The sequence below is a fragment of the Anopheles coustani genome, chromosome 2 (assembly GCF_943734705.1).
Source record: "Anopheles coustani chromosome 2, idAnoCousDA_361_x.2, whole genome shotgun sequence".
Lineage (NCBI taxonomy): Eukaryota > Metazoa > Arthropoda > Insecta > Diptera > Culicidae > Anopheles > Anopheles coustani.
Window position 1 is genome coordinate 58,248,709 of NC_071289.1, and position 21,010 is coordinate 58,269,718.

The 21,010-nt window shown below is 45.3% G+C and overlaps 1 protein-coding gene across 2 annotated transcripts in view; it reads left to right on the top strand.

Annotated features, from left to right (window-relative positions):
* The window catches only part of LOC131265543 (protein alan shepard), a 199,398-nt gene that overhangs the window by 139,873 nt on the left and 38,515 nt on the right, over positions 1-21,010 (top strand). For both annotated transcript variants that reach the window (XM_058267825.1, XM_058267826.1), the window contains exon 4: positions 2,329-2,559. In XM_058267825.1, the coding sequence (XP_058123808.1) occupies positions 2,329-2,559 (231 nt within the window). The remainder of the gene's footprint in view (positions 1-2,328; positions 2,560-21,010) is intronic.

A 21,010-nucleotide genomic window follows, 5' to 3' on the forward strand; every position in this document is an offset into this window, starting at 1 on the left:
GTTGTGCTTTGGAGCGTGTAGAAAAGAAGAACTGTTACTTCTTCCCTCTCGTTGTTTGTGCGTTTTCTTGGTTTTTCGGAGTACGTAGTCCTTCAGACAAGTGCATCGCAGAGGACGCCAAGAGTTGCCATTTGCTAAATTCTGTGCCCGGCACCGAGCCCCAGACGCTAAAGTTCTGAAAGTTCAATAATGGATGCATGTGGTCGTCGTTGCTGCCGGTTATGGCAGCGCGCCGTCTCCTTCTGGGCCTGGTCTCAAGTGGACGAAAAGTTGGGAACACTTCGGAAAGCTAAGTTTTGTGGTACATGTGTACACGTGAACGAGAACGAGAGAGGTTGATAGCGCCAGTTTTTACCAAAGATTTCCAAACTCCGCACCGGGCGGTTAGTTCTTCCGCAGCTTCGGTAGGTTCAGCAGCTCACTGTTGTTCACCGCGATTGCGGCAACATTACTCATTTAACTGACTCCGACTGTGGTAAAGTACAAGCGGACTAGACCACACAGGCATACACAGACACACTATTACGTATTTCCTACCAGGACATGGCTCGCTGGCGTTCCGCAACTCCTTCCAAAAGAAATTGGGTCCGGAAAAAAAACAAGCGAGCCGGACAGAGCTTGTGCTGCCAAAGTCGCCAAGTTTGCGGACATCGAGGTTCTCGCCACACATACCGACGCAGCGGCCACCACTATTGTGCAGCGCCGCGTACAAAAGGGGTCGTAAATTTTCTATTCCTGTTGGCAGGAAGTTGGTTTTCTTGCTGCTGGTCTCCTGCGTTGGAGCAGTGGAAATATTATTAAACTGTGTCCGTTGCTCTTCGGTATGTTGTGTGCGTCGGTATGTGCATGCATCCGGGAACGTGCACAAAGGGGTTTCTGGTGAGAGCGTATCCTGGCGAACGAACCGGACTCCATTCAACCGTGGCTCGATGGTCGCTTATCTTCCGCTTCCAGCAGTGGAAAATGGAAGAGAAACTACTAAACTGCAGCGCAAAGCCCGCGGTGCAGTCTGGTTTCTCATTCTTTCTCCGTTGTGGATCAAAGGATCATTCTCCACGGCTCGTAAAGCCAAGCGCTCCTGTCAACCTTGACAAGGAGGAGATGAGTTCTGGAAAAATATTTCCTCCCCCTGGCGGCAGTAGTGCGTTCTATGAACGTAACTGGCCATAAAAATGCGTTTGCGGCTGCTCGCTCGAAAGCGTGCATAATTCTCGGGTACCGATCCCCCAGCCTTTTTCAACCGAGCATAAGCTAGGCAATGAAAATGAAAGAAAACCGCACTGATGGTTGGCACGGCCAAAGGAAATTGGATACCGTAAATAAGTTTCGGAAATAAAAAAAAATAGAGCGCATAGTTTTAGTACGTGTCCTGCAGCAGCTATAAATTGCTTTGTTTTCGAAGCCATTGCTTCCGGGTTTGATTATACGAGCCAAAAGAAGTTCACTCCTTTTACCCTTTTTCTACCTCATCGTAACGGTTGGCTAACGATACTTTTCTACAGAAGGAAATGTTTCAATACCTAAAATAATTTTTGTATTTATGTTACGTACACGTGATCGATTTAATTGTAGATTCAAGCTAAACAAAAACGTTAGTTAGTTCTAACTATACTATTGAGCCCAAATTTTAGAACCTGAACGAACATTCTTTTTGAAGAAAAACAAAATAATGAATAAACTGTGATAAAACAAGTAATTATTTAACAAATTGAAATAGGAATAATTGGTAAACAAACATAAAATTTTAACTATTCCCCAACAATTAAACTAAAGTTGAAAATTGATAACAAATAAAAATAGGGAAATTGCTTTAGTATTACTTTCAAAAATACGAATGGAAACTTCTTTGAAAATAATGACTGAGTAGATGAATACTTACAGGACCCATTATTTTGACGGAAAACTTTGAATTATTATTATCATTTCTATGATAAGTTTTAATAAAAATGTTAGTGATAATTTATTGTTAAGTATAGATTTGTATTGTACATTTGTAAACATAGTGTTAAAGAAGATGTACTTTAGGAAGGATATCAATGTAGCAAAAGATTGTCAAGTCCAAGAAAAACTATAGTTTTTATCAAATTTATTCGTTACACTTTTAAATCTTATTCATTCCATATGTCATCTATTCAATCAGAACCGTTTAGCTCTTCCATAGCTCTTAGTATATCGATAACCTTCATCTAAAAAAAAGTCGAACGTACTCCTTGTAAAAATTGCGCGTTTTCTGGTTGGATGCCATTTCTCTATATCACTAAGCCTGGGCCCACTGGTTTTGTGGCAATCTGCTCATCTCCATCGTTTCTGCTTTTTTTTCTTCCCCAGGGAAGTACCACAGCAGCGCCGCGTAGCGCCTACCCTGGAGCACCACCGCCTGCACCGGCCACACTAAAGGGTGCCCAGCGACCCGCTATGACTAGTCCGGCCAGCGGCATCCCCGGTGCACCGTACAGAGGCACCACCTGGACGCAGGGTTACGCCCCGACACAAGCAACCTACCGATACACCGCACCGCTGGGGCAGACCTATGCATATACGCCACACACCACGACCCAGGTAAGTTGGGTCCGCGACCCCATCACCAACGACGCAGCCCCCTCTTTACCCTGTTCCACGGGAAATCTATAGCGCAACCACTGGTTTTGATCAACGACCACCAGGCTCTAACGCCGTGCATCCGCGAGGCTATAACTCGGTTTCGGTGCCAGATTGCAAATCCCCTCCGCTGGGACGCAAAGGGTCGTTATTAATCCAAGCAACTCCGGCCAGTAGTGCACTCGCTATTTGCAGCCCGACTCTGTTGACCCACTGCTACCCACCCTCCGTGGTAATGGGCCTGGAATCCGGAAGCGTGAGTAATGTTACTCCCGAGATTGGGGCGGGATAATTCAGTCGTTTTTCTTCGAGTCTCCCCTCGCGACGCTGGAATACTACTACTAATCCACAACAACGCAAAGGAAGGTCGGACAGATGAAAAAAAAAATGGAACGAGTAAAATCACTTGCAGCCTCCAGGATATCGGTACAATCCAGTTCTCGTGTAACACCGTGTAATCGGATCGAATCCTTGCGAGTAAATTCCTCCACATTTCCGCCAAGAGTTCGTTACCATAGGTGATCAAAGTTGTGGAACGCCATCCCCTAGAATCCGCAATTAATGGCTTTAATCTGCTCTATATCCGGAGTTTCCCTCCCATGGGGAAGAAGGAATATATGAACCTATACAGCTTCCTGGCAAAAAAAAGCAAAGTCCCTTTGCGTAGTTTTCGCAATCACTTCGCGACGCTCGAGCTCGAGTGTACAATTTGAATGAGCAATCTCGTTGCCCACCCCTTGTCCACCGTCGTTGCACTTAAGGGTGGGCAGCACGTCCTTCCGGTTGGTGCACGTGATAATATGGAGGAGTAAATTAAATTTCGTTAGCCCTTGCGCCGCGCGCTCCTGATCGATTCTAGGGCGTTGTAACGTGATACGTACAAGGGCGGCTTTACACGGCTCGCTGGTGAAGAAGCTACACACTACACCAGCATGTGTGTTGCTTACAAATTTTCGCATGCATGCAACACTCCCACCAACGGGACGCGGTGGTGTTAGGTCCTTTGTCTCATTCCTTTCTGACGCTATTTATTTCGCGTACACTGTTGGTCTTTGCCTTTCGCAGCGAGCACTCAGAGACATCACCACACCGACCCCGTTGTGATGGATGTGCACAAATTTAGTTTTACTGTTATTGCATTACCTTAACTCTATGCCCGTCCTCGCGGATATGCACACACGAACCGACAGTTTACTGACTACTACTTCCGGCGGCTGGGACGAACGGGCGTACGGTCATCGGGAGGACACACAAGGTCTCCTCCATCCTTCCTACCGTCAAAGTGGTGTGACACGTGTCGGTTTGATGATGTACGATCCACAGTGGTCTTCTCCCTGGTGGCAGACGTCGTACTGACGCCTTGTTGCGACTTCATTTTCATATCGGCGAAACCTAGTTAACATTTAACACTGTTTCCTCCAAATGCACGCGCATTCGGAGAGGCACCCGAGAGACGCTTACGGGGCGGGTACCTGCCATTGTACAGCTCTTTATCATGCACGTCATGAGGCGTCGAGATGGCTGTGTGCAAGTTATGTGCTGTAAAATAGGACCCATCCGAAGTAAGTCGTGTACTGGGGCCCCACAGAAGACGTCAACCCGCAGACTTCTCTATGCCGCGTGCGAAGCTTTTTGACGAACCAAGACGAACGCCCGTGCGCCATGATATCGTGAACCTTTTATCTATCTCATTTGGCAGCGAGATGAATTCAATTTCGTCAACTTAGGCTGCCGGCGTTTTGTGTGTGTCCTTCCAAGGCCGGCCGGAATTCGGGGGACGTGTTTTTCCGTTTCTATGTTTCTTTCGGGTTGTTTTTCTAGAGTCCCTCTCGCAGCCTTCCTGCGTGCCACACCGACCGAAGGACGTGCTTCTCTGCACTCTCAAACAAAACCAAGCTCCTCACACACACACACTGGTCCTATTTCCTGGCTCTTTATCTTATCACTGGTTCGAAGCTCTTCGCTTGTTGGTCAAAAGTGTTGGTCTGCCGCAAGGAGAGTTTCTAGAAATGTTTCGTCGTGTACGTCTTAGGGAAAAAAGGCTCTTTTATTCTGAAAAGGCCGCCCCAGAAACTCGATTCGACACTCAATTACAATACGACGATTCTGCACATTCGTTATTTTGAACGAATTTGCACCGGAACAGGCGGATCTCGGGTAAAAAGTCTTGCCCGAAGATGATACCCGAACGCCTGATGAAAAGCGATCAGGACGACATACAGGACACGGACCACGGGGCAAACAACTGTGGGAGCCGTGGTGGACTTTGGCTTGTCGAGCAACTTCTTAAGCTCCCGAATGACAACTCCTAAAATTGATCGATTTGAAGAAACGAAGAAAACGGGCATCATCTTGAACCGGGCATCCGTGCCCAAATGTTGGCCTCTTAGTTACTTTTTTAGGGTACAAACTCCACAAAACACGTTGATGAGAAGCGAAAAAGCGGCAGAGAGGTAGGTGGAAGCAAGTGGAGCGGAAAGAGCTCAACTAAAGCAAGCCTTTATTAGATTTGCCACTATCGAGTCGATGCAGCAATTTGATGAAAAGCGAAAGCGTGACGAGTGAAACTTTTGCGAAAATCGAATTTTCGGGAAAACTCGTGCACATCTACGCACACTACCACACATACACACACACACACACACTCTTGTACGGGGATGGTGGCTCGAATAACTTTAGTGCGTCGGTTCAAGAAAAAAAAAAGTGGTGCGGCTTAATTTGAGCCGAAAGAAAAGCTCGCCAATGAAGTATGAAGTTGGAAATGGAAATGTGACGTAAAGATCTGCGAAACCATGGCAATGACTTTAGTTGCTTGTAATTTTTTGAATCAATGAAATTCAAAACCCTGTTACAGGTATAAGACATCCAAAAGTTGAATAATCTATTCAAAGACCCAATGAAAGTTAATCCGCTTTTTCCATTTTTCTGGCAAGTGGTTTTTTTTTTCATTCGATGGTAGATCATAGGCAATAAGAGAACGAATACAGCAAATAACAAATGTGTGTGTGTGTTTTTTGTAAGAGAACGCACGCCAGATGAAAAGCGAGTAAACTGACACGGCGCATCCATTTAGCTCGAATTGTGCTCAAAGAAAAGTGTCAGCGCGAATGAGCGAAGCTGGGAAATGTGGTGTTGGTAAGCTGACAAAAACTTTCCCAAAGCGTGGGGCGGCACTACGGCAGGATGGTCGTTTTGTTTCCGTGATGGTTTTTTTTTGCTTTTTCGTTCACACTAAGTTCTGCTGCAGAAATTGTCAACGGCGAATGCAAAAGAAAAATAAATGCTTCGGTCGTCGGTAGGATACAAAAAAAAGGATCCTTGCGAAAAGACTGATTAGTTCGGAAGTGAAGACGACACTCGATTAAAGTTTTGTACCACCCTGCTTTTTCTTGTCCTTGTTTTTCCTTTTTTGTTTTTTTGATCATGTAAACACAAAGAACCACTGCGTGTCAATTTTCCTTTTCATCCGCTTCTCAAGCAAAGTATCTACAAGCGACCGAGAAGAAAGCAGAAAAATTTAAAGAGCTCGTAATTTCTAGACTTCTTTGCTATAACATTTTCGGTTGTTTTTGATGTTTTCTTGCGCTTTTAAAACAATCGTAAAAGTATGTCGTGTTGCTTGTAAAAAGGGGTTTCTTTTGCCTAGCGTCCGGCAAAGTCACGGGAGTTTAGGAAGCATCCACAGAGGTAGACTAGAGTACGATAAAGAATTTGTATTTCAAACTAACTACTTTTCAACCTGGTATGAACACAATCGACCCGTAAGTTGATCGCTTTGTGGAAAGTATTTCTGTACTTCATTGAAATCGAACTTTTTCCTATCGCGTACCTCGCTGATGATCTATAAAGTGGACGTGAGGAAAGCTCTCGGCATCATTGGAAACGACCGTCTCCAAAGTCTTTGACATCCTGGCAGCTAATGAAATCCAAGGAAAACCCCTCATCCTTCTACGGACGGAGTGAGAAATTCATCGACCGACGTGGAAGGTGAATTCGTGGAATACTTTATCCGTGTACCTGTCACGTTGTTTGGTGCTAATGGTAATGCGAATCGGTGGCCTTTATCGGTGGTCTTAAATAAATAAGGCTGCCATTGACGTGCTGCTCCATCGCTGCGGGTGCTACGTGTGTCTCCAGGCTGGTTCCTCATAAAGGCCCAAATATTCTTATAGTGTACAGAAGCTGAACAGTCGATGGTAAAATGCTTGTGCTCCATTTTCGCACGTTGTATTTAACCAGTTTTTCATCCCTTCCCGGTGTGTTTTGCACGGCACGTTTGGGAGCAGGAGATCGGAAATCCAGCACACTCGGTGACCGGTTTAGGGAAGAGTGCCATTACCAAATGATATCCGAAAACCAATTCATACCTCCCACAACGAACGCGCGTCCGTTTCCTTTCCGGCCTGAGTGCGTGTCAGCGAATTAACGAGGAAGCCGCGGGGAGTTGGATATCCCCGGGAAGAACCGACCCGTCCGGAGGTAGCCCGGACACCCGTTACGGTAGCGATTAGGATGTGGCCAAAACTTTATGACCAATCAATAGATAAGCTACTCAGCAAACCTCATATACGCAGTCGTCGGTAGTCGGGTGGAAATGATGTTGACGGCGACACCGCAGCAGCGACCCGGGGTTGGAGGGAAGGGTGGGTGGGGATTATCGGAAATGTCCCATTCCGTCTTGCGGGATTAATGCGTGTGCGTGCGTGTGTGCCGGTGTTCACGGGGTCGTTCCCGTGGTTTTATGTCACCGGGATCAGGAAGCGGCGACGATGAACGACCCGAAATGTGTCCGGTTGCCTTTCAGCTCAGCGTTCAGTTCCGTTGGTAATTGATTCTGACCATTGCGGAGATGAACTTTGCGAATTCGGTTTTACCGCTGAACAATTATGATTAAAGCATCGGATTTACGGCATCCCCGGGCCGTCTGTCTGCCGACGTATAGGACCAATCTCTGTGGCCTGTTATCGGAAATGGCTCAGTTTGCCCAATCCATGCTCGGGCGGAAGGTTTGTAATGGGGGTAAGTTATTTGGTTTTAATAAAAGATAGCATCTTGCAATTATTGTGTGAGCACAAGGACCTCCAACAAACCCGTCCGGTCATCACGGTGGTACATTCCTCTGCCTCTGGCTGAATACGAAACCATAAGGGATCTACTTTGTAGACACGACAAAGTTCTGTCTCGGAAAGGAATGGCAACGGTCAATAATGTCCAATATTGTCGGGCGTGTTTTAATGGGAATATTTTTCTTCAATTATGGATCGTTTGGTGGCACGATAAAGCTACTACTAGAATAGTGTCTCACGACATTCGCCTATGAAGACCAAGTGAAATGACATCATGTACCGCAGTGTCTAGCCCGAGACGGGGCTGCAATGTTCGCAATTTATTTTCGATTATAGTGGAAGTTTAGCATCTAATATATTGCTTTTTTAAATGCTTTTTTGTATCTAGTTTGAACACACAATCATGTTGTTTCGCATTAATTTAATGATTATTTTTGCAACTACAGTCAGATAAAATTGTACATCGTCAAAAATACAAACGATTAGAAATGCCGCTTCTTTGTTTCTCATAGATCGTTAAGCATGACCATAACATGGAAGGCTTCCAACATTACTATCAGAAATATACTAATATACTAAACGTTAATTTCCGTTCGCTCTTTGTGATTGTTTACCTGCCGTTTGAAAAAATGGATGCCAAAGACAATCAAGCAAACCTCTTATACGAAGAGGTCAATTGAAGAGACTTAGTGTTCAACTCCACAATCGCAGAAATGCGGCGGATTATAGACGGTACTTGTTGTCCGCTATGTCCGCTGGTTTTCCATCACCATGAACTTAGAGCCTTTTCATATGGTTGTCAAGAGGACCATTTTCCCCTGAATGTTATTCTTTGTTTTTATATTAGCGAGATGAAGTTTTCTTCAATTTTCTCTGTTTCCGGAGCTTAAAAACCGCATCGTGGTTTCTTAGGAAACGCTTTTATTCTGGTCGTGTGGTCAGCTGTTTTTGGTTTGTTACTAAGAAGAAGGAATGTTTTTTATAATAGGAATTTGAAAAACCTTTCATGTCTGGTATGTTTTAAAAAGCTGTTACATATATGTCGGTGTGGCATCATCATCCCAGACAGTTTGGTTTTGTTAAAATTATGTTTGTTATTTTATGGAGCTTTCTGAACTGAATGAAAAACATTTTGTATTATTTGTTTCATGTTATTTCATAACCATTTTGTTTCCTGCAAAATAATCGTCCAAAAAAGCAAACGTATATCCATTCTCATTTTAACAGTATTGGGTCAGTCTTAAGTAGCCAAAAACTGTTTCCTCTTATTGCCCTCGCTCTGTCATGTGCCCATAAGCGTGTGTGTATGTTTGAGTGTTTGTGTGTCCATCAAGTATCTGCCAGTAGCCCGTGTCCAATTCAATTCAATCCAATACCCACTAGAAAAACACGAAACTTTCACGTGGAAGGAGGAGTACTATCCGTCGGTTCTCATAACAGAATGGGCAAAAGATGGATCACGTACGGCGAGTTTCAGCTGTTGTTTCCTCGCCCTGCACCGTTGCCGTGTCCGAGAAATCTTCCAAAACCTAACGTTCGTCGTCCGGCCGGAGAGGTCAGCCAATAGCGGACCGGTACCGGACCGTTCTGTAAAGTTTACCTTTTAGTATCCTTTTACAATCCTGCCCAACCGGCCCGAGATATGGTGCCGGAGACGGTCGTGTTGCCAGCTTGTAGCACACTTTTCATCCACCTCATCCGTGCTTGGCCGGATGTGAGATTTTCATTTACGGATATCCCGAACCCTCCGGCACACGCCGGGTTTCTTAGAACCTACTTCTTGCCCCACCATCCGTAGCTATTCATATAACGGTGGTTTTTCAGTATCAATATACGCCAAACCTTAACGGACTTTCCCGTCCGACCAGAGCTTCCCTGATGACGATGGCCACAAGGTTTTTATTTATCTTGCTTTCCCTTGCCCCGACCCGGGTAACCCTAAAGAAAATATCCTGTGGTTTTCCCTTCAACCGCTACGCTCCTCAGCGTTATCTCAGATGCTGAAGAAGGATACATCTTAGGATACAGCCCTGTGGACCGTTCTTTGAAAGTACGACACACGATGGAGAACATAAAGAAAAAATAAGAAACGATCAAAACTACATCCAAACCAAAGCAAACTACCGGGAAGGGATCGCATTTTCTCCTTGTGCGCCGGGCTCGCTTACTGAAATCCCCCACTGATGGGTTTTTATGGATGAAGAAAAAGGATTTTGATTAATCCCGCACGGGCCACTTCGGGCTGGACTGGATTTTACCGGAGCCAATTCATCATTCCTACCTCCACCAAGGCGTCGGGCCGTTTTTTGTCAAGAACCAGCGAACCTACCAAACGGTTTCCAGTGCCAGAATTGGACGCGGGCAGCAGTCGTCTCGTCCGGTCGTCTCGCAGTCCAGCGCTGTCGCTTGCTCGCTTCATTCTGTTCGAGTGAAAAATACACTGGACGTCGTACCCTTCAGCCGGGGGTTTGTAATTTTCCTCCAAATGAATCTTGGAGGCAAAGTTAGCCCTCCCAGGAGTGAGGAGTGACTTAGATTAAGCACTTGTAAGGATGCTTTATCGATCAATCTCCGGAGGAGAGCGTTCGAGACATTTTCCATCCAAAGTTCATAAGATGGAGTTTCAAGCCGCTTCCTTTGCCGCCCGGAATGTTACATTTCTTCCAGTGCCATTCATTTGCGTAATGGTTCGAAACTCGGAGTGAACCGGTAAGAGCAATTCAGTCACAAATAAAGCAGATTGGTTTGCCTATTTGAGGAAGAATTCTCCCAGGGTGTTCGACTGTGGGCGACCTTTGCTTCGAAAATGTAATGAAAAACTAATATGGACACTCCCCAACTCCCGGATAGGGGGCCCGGATTTGATCGGAATTGGGTAAACAAGAGTTTTCTGGAAGATCCAAAGGACCGATTTGTTGTAACATGTCTTATTGATTTATTTCCGGCAATCCTTTCGGATTCGCATGCTGCCTGTGTCAATGTGTACCCTTCGCCTCTTCCCTCCGAGCCGCCTTGGTTCGTTGATCAAACTTTTTCCGACATCCAACGGGGCAAATACATCATCATCGTCTCCAAAATGGAAGCACAGTACGTGAGGAAGTGGCTGTCGGTTGACAACTTCTCGATTGAACTCTCTTCCCTGGCCGTTCACTGGGACGAGCGCCGTTCCCGTTGCCGGTCCTGACCACAAATCCAATAAATGATCTTGTCCGAAATGTCAACAGGACGCGTGGTAAAGGACGCACGTGCAAAGAAGCGCCATGATGGGGAAAGACCCAAAAGTGAAGGCGTAGGAAGCTCATTTGAATAAGATAGGATAGGCTCCAGGTCTGCAGCCCGCGGGGCCTGAAGTTTTGGAGTATGTTAAACAGGAGGCTTCTTCTGCCGGGGAAAAATCTGCCATCCAACCATCGGCAGCTTCGGGTGAATGGACATCGAAGTTGCGTTTGGAATGGAATGAGGTGACGAAAAAAACAACGGTGCCCTGTATCTTTTTGCTCCATTTTCCACTTCACATTTTGCCCGTTGCGGATTCCAATTCTGGTGGTCACAGAACGGTTAGGGTAATGTGGGGTAAAATGTACCGGCGTTTTTTAACCAAAACTTGTAACTTAAAACGTTGGAAGCTATGTTTTTTTAGTACAATCATTTTTGTCAAAACTTGGTTAAAAAATGTAACAATATTAACGTTTTTCGAAAACCAATCAAAGGACACAAATTCATCTTCCCAAAAGGTACGCTTTTATAATAACTAGCGGTAAAAATCCACTACTGTATCTGTGAAAAGGGCTGATATTGGCTGGCTTCGTGTAACTATTTTTAGTTTCTAGATAATTGAACTGTAGACAACTTGAGTTGTTTTTTTATTTTTCTATAATGAACCGTGAGAAACAATTTTATTTTTAGTTTGAAGATGCAACTTGCCTCACGTTCCCCTACCAAAGGGTGTTTCCTGTGGTTGAATGCCGAAAGGATAGCATCACAATTGGGAAAAACACTCGTGTTTGTGTGTGAGTGGGATCCACTGGGAAAACAGAAAAATCCTACTCTTTCTTGCTTCCCTCTTTTCGGAATGACACATTTACATGCAAACAAATGATGATGGAACTCTCGCTACCGTGCGTGCATACTTTTCCCGAGTCCCGGCGGCATTGTCCGTGGCATTGTCCTGGACTCTTGATACCTATAGGTCGGCCTCGTCGGGGTCTAGGAGCCAGGTTCGACCATAACAACCTTGTTCACCTTTTTTCCACCACCCCTTCCACCACCGAAAAACTCCTGGCCGGCGTATGGAAATTTGCGAACGCTGTTTCCTTCGTCACCTTTCTTAGCCCCCGTTCGAATGCCTTCACCCTCCACCGTGCTCTCTATTTAAAATCGATTCCGATGGAGCCGCCTGGTGGCCCACGGTCCCAACCGATGGCTTTCGGAGGTAATGTTTTCGTCGTTTCCGGTTGGTGTGTATTTTAGTTGTTTTATTTAGTTGCTCCAAGGGAGGACGGGACTCCGTGTGTCTTTAATCGCAACGCCGAAAAACAGGTTTTCCAGCTATCCCTTTCACGCTCGCCGCCCCCGCAGGTCACACTTCATTGGGGATGCGGGGAGGGTCCCGCGAAAGGAAACATCCGCTCCGGGGTTTCGGGCCCCTGGGGAGAATCGAACCACCGGAATGGAGACGCTCGGTGGGAACATTTGTTCGGGCATCTTCCCCCGGCCCGCCCGGTAGGGGAGTTTAAATTTACATGTTGTTGAATTGAGCATAATGTGCTCCGGAATGGCTTCCCGAAAGTGGTAAACGATTGTGCCGTAAAAATTTGCTGCCTGAACATTCAGCCGAATTTTATGGGTTTTATCTGGTTCTTGTTTCTTATTCGTTTGTGTTGGCTTTCCGATGTTTTCTGACGTTAGAGTGTGTTTGTTTGCTTGTATAAAAAACTAACACATTTTTTTTAATAAATGAAATAACCTTTCTTTAACTTTCGTTAACTATCTTTGGTCAGGAAAGTCCCATTTATATTTGATCAGAAAATTTGATCAAACTACATGAATTGTATTTAAATTAATTGTTCCGAAAGTAGCAGCTGCAATAAAATAATCCAAACACTTTGCCTGAGCACATAATGATCGAAATATTTCATCGTTTATTCAAAAAAACTAACTATTTTGATAACCTAGAAACGATGAACGCATGTGGTATTTTTACAACTTCCTTTACCTTAAGAAATATCCAAGTTATAATAAGCTCCTTTCTTATAGTAGACTGAACCTACCGGTGTGGAAAATCCCTCTTGCTTATATATTTCCGCTCTATAATTCGTAACAAACCCCCAAAACCAATATAGAAGTAGTGTTTTTTTCCCTTCGCTCCAATCGAACGTTGAAATCGTCGTCAAACACATTTTTTCCGCAATACCGCAAACCGTAACGGGTTGCCGCATATACTCTCATAAAATTATGCAAAGCTTGCGGCTTTTTGCAACGCAAATGACGTCTCGGACGTTCGAGCAAAAAAGGCCGAACCACCTCCGGGGGCCCTCTGTGCCACCTTCCCCACCCGATTCTCGTTCCTAGCCCGACGTTTGGTGGACGTTTTTCCCGTCACCCCATACTGATGTTTCCTTCTGCCCGCTGGCATCGGCATCGGTCGTCGAGAGTTCGGAATTTTTATTGAATGGTCCAAACTTCCGGTTGGGTGGAAAAAATAAACGAACGTTCTGAATTGGGGTACCGGTTTAGCCCGGTTCGATTCGCAAGGAGCGTGGCACGGCAACGCGCGCACGGGATGAATATTTTCCGTATCGATGAAGCGAACGAACGCTTTGATGCGGGAGTTGTTTTCCAAGCGCCGTATATTTAACTCCATGATTTGTGGACATGCAAAATGTTAACCGCTGCTTAAATTGGCAATATAAAATCCAATAGTTCTATGCTTGGATCGATTGTAACTCCAAGGATAAAGGTGTGTACATTTTTCCCTTGCCCCGGAGGGCGTTACTTCGGGATTTGCATTTATTCGTTATTACAATCGGTTTTATTCCGATCTTTATATAATGTATCTACTTTAAAAATCAACTGAAGTCGAAATTTTATTCCTCACACAGTCTGTCATTGTGATTAGGCATTTTAGTTAGATAGAAGTTGTACCTGGAGCAAAGATCAAAGGACATTCCTGCATCCAAGTGTGGAAACTCTAGGCCCAGCCCATCAAAATCCCTTCCCAAGAAAGCACGCGTTCACCGTCGTGAAATGCGCAGGACATTTTCTTCGCGATTCCCGATAGCATATGGACGCCTGGAAGAAAGGCAACCGTGTAGCATAGTTCACCATACGGCCAGCGTTTAACGCTCCGGGGACTAGCGACTGCCAGTGAACCAGATGGGTGGTGCATACGGTACGGATCTGAGGGTCCAATAATTTACTTTCAAAGCTCGACACTCGACGGGTTTCCCGGGGACGGTCCCCACTTTCCCCCGCCTGCCAGATGACAAAACTTCCGAAGGATATATTCTTCCGCTGGGAGTTGCTGGGAAACGTGCCGGCGGTACCACTCCGCCGGGAGGGAAAAGTCGCAAGTGGCAAGGCTCGGTTCCAAGAAGCCAGTCGGCAAAGGGATGCGAAGGAATGTTTCGAAATACTTGCACGTCTCCTCGAGCAGAGGCGTTTCATGCGGTCCCGCTCGTTGCCGACTCGAGGCCGAAGTCGCTCAAGCTCGGCATGTCCGGGGGGCAGCAGGGTGGGTGGGAACATTTTTTCGCAATGGCAACGTGATTTAAATGCTAAAATAGCGCCAACCCACGCCGTGGTTCACTCAAAGCTGAAGCTCGGTGCGGTCCACCGCATGAATACTAGTTGAGTTATTTCGAGGTTCGGTGCCACAGTTAAACTTACCGAGCTGTTGGCGAAATTATTCACTGTTATATAAAACTTAAAATCGAAGGAATAGTCGACTGACTGATGCTTTTACTAAACATAATGCTCGTCCGATGGATCGATCGATAGAAATGTCTCTTAACAGCCCCGAATTCATTACAAAATCCTTGTTTATAATCCTAACCATTGCCGAATCGCTGACGTCATAATGCTCTCCTCGTTAACAACACAGCTTGTACGGTTCATCGACGTCATCGAATGTTCGTCGAACGTGCCGCTCATTTCCCTCAGTTCGGTGTTCATCATATTTCCAAATTTCCTTTTCCTTCGTGGTATATGTCTGAGCGCTTATCGACTTTATGTATTTTTCTCCCAGTTGAATAAAAAATTAGCCAAAAATCGTACCGAGCTTCGTAATTGCAGCCCGCCTGCTCTCTCTTGGTCGCTGCTCTCAGAGCCGTGTTTACGTGTTCCGTACGGATGCATATGTGTTGGTTCTATGTACCGTGTTTACTGATATCATGCAGCTCCCGGCGGGAGTATCCATTGGCAGCTTCCGGTTTTGGATTTCCACGTGCCACATCAGCCTGTTTAGGGACATGTAAGGGGATAGAGAAAACGGCATAGCAAGCAACGCAGCGTGCTTTTGGCCGCAAACTTTTCTTCGTTTCGTTGACGCAGGCCCTCTGTGTTGCAGTTCCAATCAAGCGTCCGCGATAGGAACGGTGTTGAACATCTGCTTGATGACGTCAGCACAATATTATTTTATCTATTCACCCATGTTTAGTGTTTTTGCTGTCAGAAGTAGCGAGTTTCGTTAAGAACTTGTCTTCTTTTTGTAGAAATTTTTTTTTAAGATGAAGGATTTTTTTTAAGATTATGACAAATTATGAATTGATGCGTAGTATGGTTTTTTGAAGGATATCATACTAATATCATATCTCCCTATCTCCCATATTGATTTGAAACTGTCAAAATAATCAAAACCAATTGCTAAACTACTAATCACTAGCGATTTCTAAAAAGATTCTCAAAAAGTTTGTACAAGTAGGCCTTCTTATAATATAACCTTGAACGTGTAGACTGTATAAGATATTTCATATATATGTAGGAGAGCTCAAAGGCCATCAACTCAACTTCATCAGTTCACATTTAAAAATGGAACGCTTTGTATGTCACGATTCATGACTCTAAACTCATCGAAATGCATCCAATATCTTAGATTTAGGTGACATTCAGTCTGGATTATTAATCTGTCTATTTTGTTGACTAAATTGTATCATTTGATTTATGGTATTTCGTTTAATGCTGTCTTCCAAATGCTCCATAGTACCTTTCTTTCTGAGGATCCACAACACGCTTCACGAGTGGATGCGCGGGTTAAAAAAAATGTCCACAGGTGTCAAAGGCTGCTTAGATTTGAATCCTAATCGAGACCGAACTCTTCACCTCTACTAAAGGACTGACTATCCTCAAAAACAAGTGAGAAAAGTCTGGTGACCTCTTATTGGGGCGCTAAATAATTTCCTCTGCAAATCGTTACGTTTCCTCCGCAAATAATCAAGATTAGATAGTACAAGGCTTAGTACAATCTTAGCACTCATCTTATCTTAGCTTTTGACTAACGGGGTATAATGTCTAGTTACTAATCCAACCCAAAGTACTGTATTAAAATTACATTTCAATACTGCACAGTGAGACATGTGCAATACTGAATCCAATAGAAACACCTTCTTCCAAATATGCGCAACAACTCTGCAGGATATCAGGATGGTTTAACATCGGGTCGGAAATGCTTTCCCTTGCACCGTAGGATGTCGATGCTCCACTCGTAGCTGTGTACACGGAATGGTGGAACCACGTTTGCTAAGCTGTTTCGGTCGTCATGATCCACCAACAACTTCGCCGATGAAGGATGATTGTGCTCCTGATTGCATCACAGCCGCATCGGTCAGCCGGTTTCGTGTCCAAACACAAACCCATTCGGTGCGGTTCGCCGTGGTATTTGTCCTTTTTACCATCTCTCAGCTTTCATTCTGACTTTGCGCGGTTTCGATGGCAAATATTTACTGTCCTCCGCTGTCAGCAGTGCCTCTCCAGCAATCCATCGACCACCATGTGTGTGGCTCCTTGAAAATGGTGATGCAACTTTGTCATTTCAGTTACATATGCGCCTCGCAAGTGTGAGTATGGACAAGGGTATGCTACATTTCGATAAACCATTTGAGAGCAGTGAGGAAAAATCGGATGCACCGAATTGAATTTAAGTTTGAAGTTTGAAGTTTTGCAGCTTCATGGAGTTGATATACGTGTAGGTGTTTCCACCGCCTGATTTCAATTAGTTTCCATGAAGATTCAAGTTTGGATTAGTTATGCAAAAGAGCAACCTGCACTAAATGTCGTAGTTGCTAAAAATTGAATTCATCATTTTCCAGTTTTTAAGCAGTTACACTGCTATGGTTATTTCTCTGTAGAGAAATTAGTGCACCTTTTAAGCTTCTTCCACGCTGCCTTCTAGATCGCTTACCTTCCCAAAAACTAAGCAAAATATTTCATTTAACTTTTAAAGCCGATTTCAGGTAGGCTTTTCTCCACCATTGCCATTGACTGACGGTTTATCTTATGATTGTTTCAATCCGCGGAAAGCGAATCAACCAATGTCTATAGGCTTCAGCAATCTCTTTCCAAACACGATATCGGTGTCCCCAGAGATGCAATCGTATCCAAATTGCTCTCCGAACCCCACACCGTGCGTTTCGTTAAGCATGCTCACATATCGCCACGGTTTGGAACATCCAAAATAACCGGGCTAGATAAACGAAAAGAAATAAAAATAGAGATAAGAGAGAGACGGAGGCAGAGAAAGAGAGAAAAAAAGGGCATGGGGAAACGGTGGGTAGAAGATAGAACAGCACGGGCACTGAAAGGACAAGAAACGGCAAGGCAAGTTTTCAATCCCACCCGACCGCAGTCTTTTGAAGGATTCCAACCGGAACCGGAAGCCTCCAGGGCTGGTAGAAGAGAGATCGCTGCGTCAGGCAGGTTTTCGGTGCGCCAGGACGCTTTTTCCTGTTTGCATTTTGCATCCCTTCGTGCTTTCCTCCTGGCCGCCGTCCGGGAAACCACATACTTCTAAACCACCAGCATAACGCTCGGTGGTGCAGGAAAAGGTGGTAGGATGTGGGAAACTCCGCTGCCAAAATCAGAAAACATCGCAAAAGGCTGGTAGAGGGTGGGATCCGGTTCAGTTGTGTGTGTGTGAGTATGTATGTGTGGGAATATGTTTGTGGCATCGTCTGGCCTTGTAGCCTTGTACTTCGAGCTTGTTCGTGGTTGTGCCGAGTGGTTGGTTGTGGTTTTTCCGGAAAAGGACAATCAGCTAAAACCAGGCCTCAGATGACAGGCTAGAAACGACGGCGCGATGATGTTGATGATGATGATGCTGCTGCCGCTGATGACGAAGATGATAGCGATGGGTGATGATGACGGGTCTGTGGGTGAATTTACGAAGAATTTTCTCCGTAAGATCTCGGCAAGATAACAGTAATTAAGCTCACGGGCATGAGTCGAGATCGGTGCGACGGGGATTCACTGCCTTATCTTCCAGCTCGAACCACATGGTGATGATAGTGTTTGTCCACGCGATAGAAGGACAGTGCACAGGAGGGCAAGCAGGAAAATAGACACACAAAGGGAGAGGTCCCTTTTTGGGGCCGATGTGCTACGAGAAAGTACGGAAGGTGGAAAACGAAGAAGCAAAGCGCACCGGGAGGATATGCCCAGGAGTTCCTACGGCAAAACCACACCGCAAGCCCGACCGTTCCGTGGAGTGAGGGTAGCTGGATAGCGGAATATGCCCATCGGACCGGAAATAGGGACCGTTCGGAATCGGCTTAATTTAACGACAAGATTTCCCTTTTAATTTCGAGCTTTTCTCTGTTAACATTTCCCCACAATATATATGCTGCTGGTAGCTTCAAAGGCTAGGTCTAATTTCAATATATTGTTTAAATTTGGTACCATATACTGCACGGAAAAAAATCGTTCCCAAACCAGTGTATTTCATTGGAGGAATTTTATTTGATTTAAGATTTTAGTTGAGCTTACCAAAAAAATGGAATTATTCAAAGTATCTATCAAATACACAAAACCCACACATTCCTGGAATGTAGTTGTAATGAAACTGATTCGGTTTATACTCTGTGCAGCTTCACTTTGCCATGTATCGAGTTCCCTTTTGTACAATAAACCTGTTATGACCCTTTTTAATTTCTTTTATTTATTAGTTTTTGAAACACAAAGATAAGGGTACGATATATTATTATACAGTTATCTCCACTTTGAATTGCACGATTGAGTTTGAAAATTGCTTCATGCATTCACAGTTTCTCAGAATTTGATGTAAATTATACAGTAATACGTTTGCAGAGTTAGTTATGAGTAGCCCGATAGCATAATAAATGCATCAAGTCAAATAAATGTAAATCCAACCAAGGGTAAAAAGTAACAAAAAACGGTAACAGTATGTTCAGGCCATCAGACATAACTGTAGACAACATTGGTCGATCGGACGTGACAGGGGTTAGGAGAAGATCATCTGAAGAAACCGAGCGGATGAAAAGGAACAGAACCAAAGGCAGAGGAAACTCAAATGCCACCGAGTGATAAATCCCATACGCGTAGGATTACACCCGCACACTGCTATTGTATTTGCGACCCATGGAGGGCGGGCATGAAAGAATTTTTCCACTGATATGCCGGCATCAGCATAACTGCATAAAAATGCTTTCCGGAGCGAAGTGCCGGAAGTGGAACATGAATGGGAAAAGGTTCACATGTTAATGTGACATTCTGTGAATTCCTTCTAGTACGCCGATTCAACCTACCTTTCTTGAGCAATGCGTTTCTTCTTCCGATTCAATTGTGCTGTCTTCGCCCAAGATCCTTTTGCTAATGTTACGAAACTTGTGGTCATTTCTGGAAGGTTTACTTTCACTACGTCACCTCACAAACATCTTGAAGTAGAATTTTATCTAGTTTGTTGTTAAATATATCAGTAGCATTAGTTTGTTCTATATCTTGAGAAAAATTTACCACCGACAAGAAACTTCCGGCCTGAAAATTAACAATCTGCGTAACGCATCGTAATCACGTACGCTGGTTAAAGATAGGCGACGTAGCCGTCGTTCCTCGTCGCCAGAGTGTATAGAATCTACATCGGCGCGATTGCGTGCCGCTATCGGAATGTTCAAATCGGTCACGGGCGACGCCCTCCAAAAGGGAAACGGGCCAACAAACTGAGAATCGGAACAGAGAAATGGAGAAGTGAAAAGAACCCCGAAATACTGTTCAAAACCATCTGGAATGTTGATAAAGTGAAGAACAAAGTTGAAGGCCCCGATCATCGCTTGCTTCGGATGCATGAAGTATAGATTAAAATTCTTCCCGAAGAAACAGAAAGAGAGAAAGAGAGCAAGAGTGAAAGTGAAGATGGAAAAAAGAATGGGCAACGGGAAACAAATCATCACCAGCCTACTGTAGTCACACCGTTTTGTGACGTCCGAAGCCGAAACTGTCAAATGTCGTGTGGCACTTGCGAGGATCGGAGATTCCGGTGAAATCTATGGATGAGGGCGGTCGGGGCGTGGTACCCTGATAAGCAAAGAGGCTGCGTGTTGTAGAATGCCGGAATCACATGCTTCGATGCCACAGTGGTCGTGTCGGGAGGGGAAAAATGAAAGCATAAGTGAACCTCCAGATGACGTTTGAAGTAGCGAGAGAGTACGGCACAATGGCCCAGCATCCGAGAGATCCTTTTTGGAGAAATTCAAACACAATGCGAGAGTGAATTGGACGTGAATCTCCTCGGGAAAAAGTATGCACTCGGCGGCATATGGTTGGAAAGGTCTTCCGTGAGGATGCCTGTGAGAGAGGGCCTCGACTCGCGTGATGAATTCAACTCCACTACCACCACTACCCGATTGCTTAGGATACGCTCGCGCGCATGACCGCCGCTGACGTGAGGGCGAGTAAACGCCCCGCGTGAGAATGGAATGCCTGCCGAGATGAGAAGGCGGTGAGATGGTGCCTTCTGGGCCCATTATCGTCATCGTTCGCGCACGTCGTTCGGTGCCGGGTTGTGTTGTTTTCGTGTAGTCGGCTGCATGCGTCCACACCGCGAACCGCCACAACGCAACGACACTCTCGAGCGCGCCCAAGAGAGTCGACCGTGGATGCCATCCACTATCGGAGTTGGTGTTATTTTTTTCCAATCCGCTTCCGTTCGCGGGTAACCGAAGTTCACGGAACGCATATGTCACGCACCGCCATCTCACGTCATCTCGCGCTCGTCTAGCCGCAACCTGGGGCCCTCACGTCGCTCGCATACTATCAGCGGCTCTAGTGTGCGGTTGCGGTTGCTGGCGTTGTCAACGGAGCCGCGCGTTTCATTCATTCGCCAGCGCTACGCATCGCCG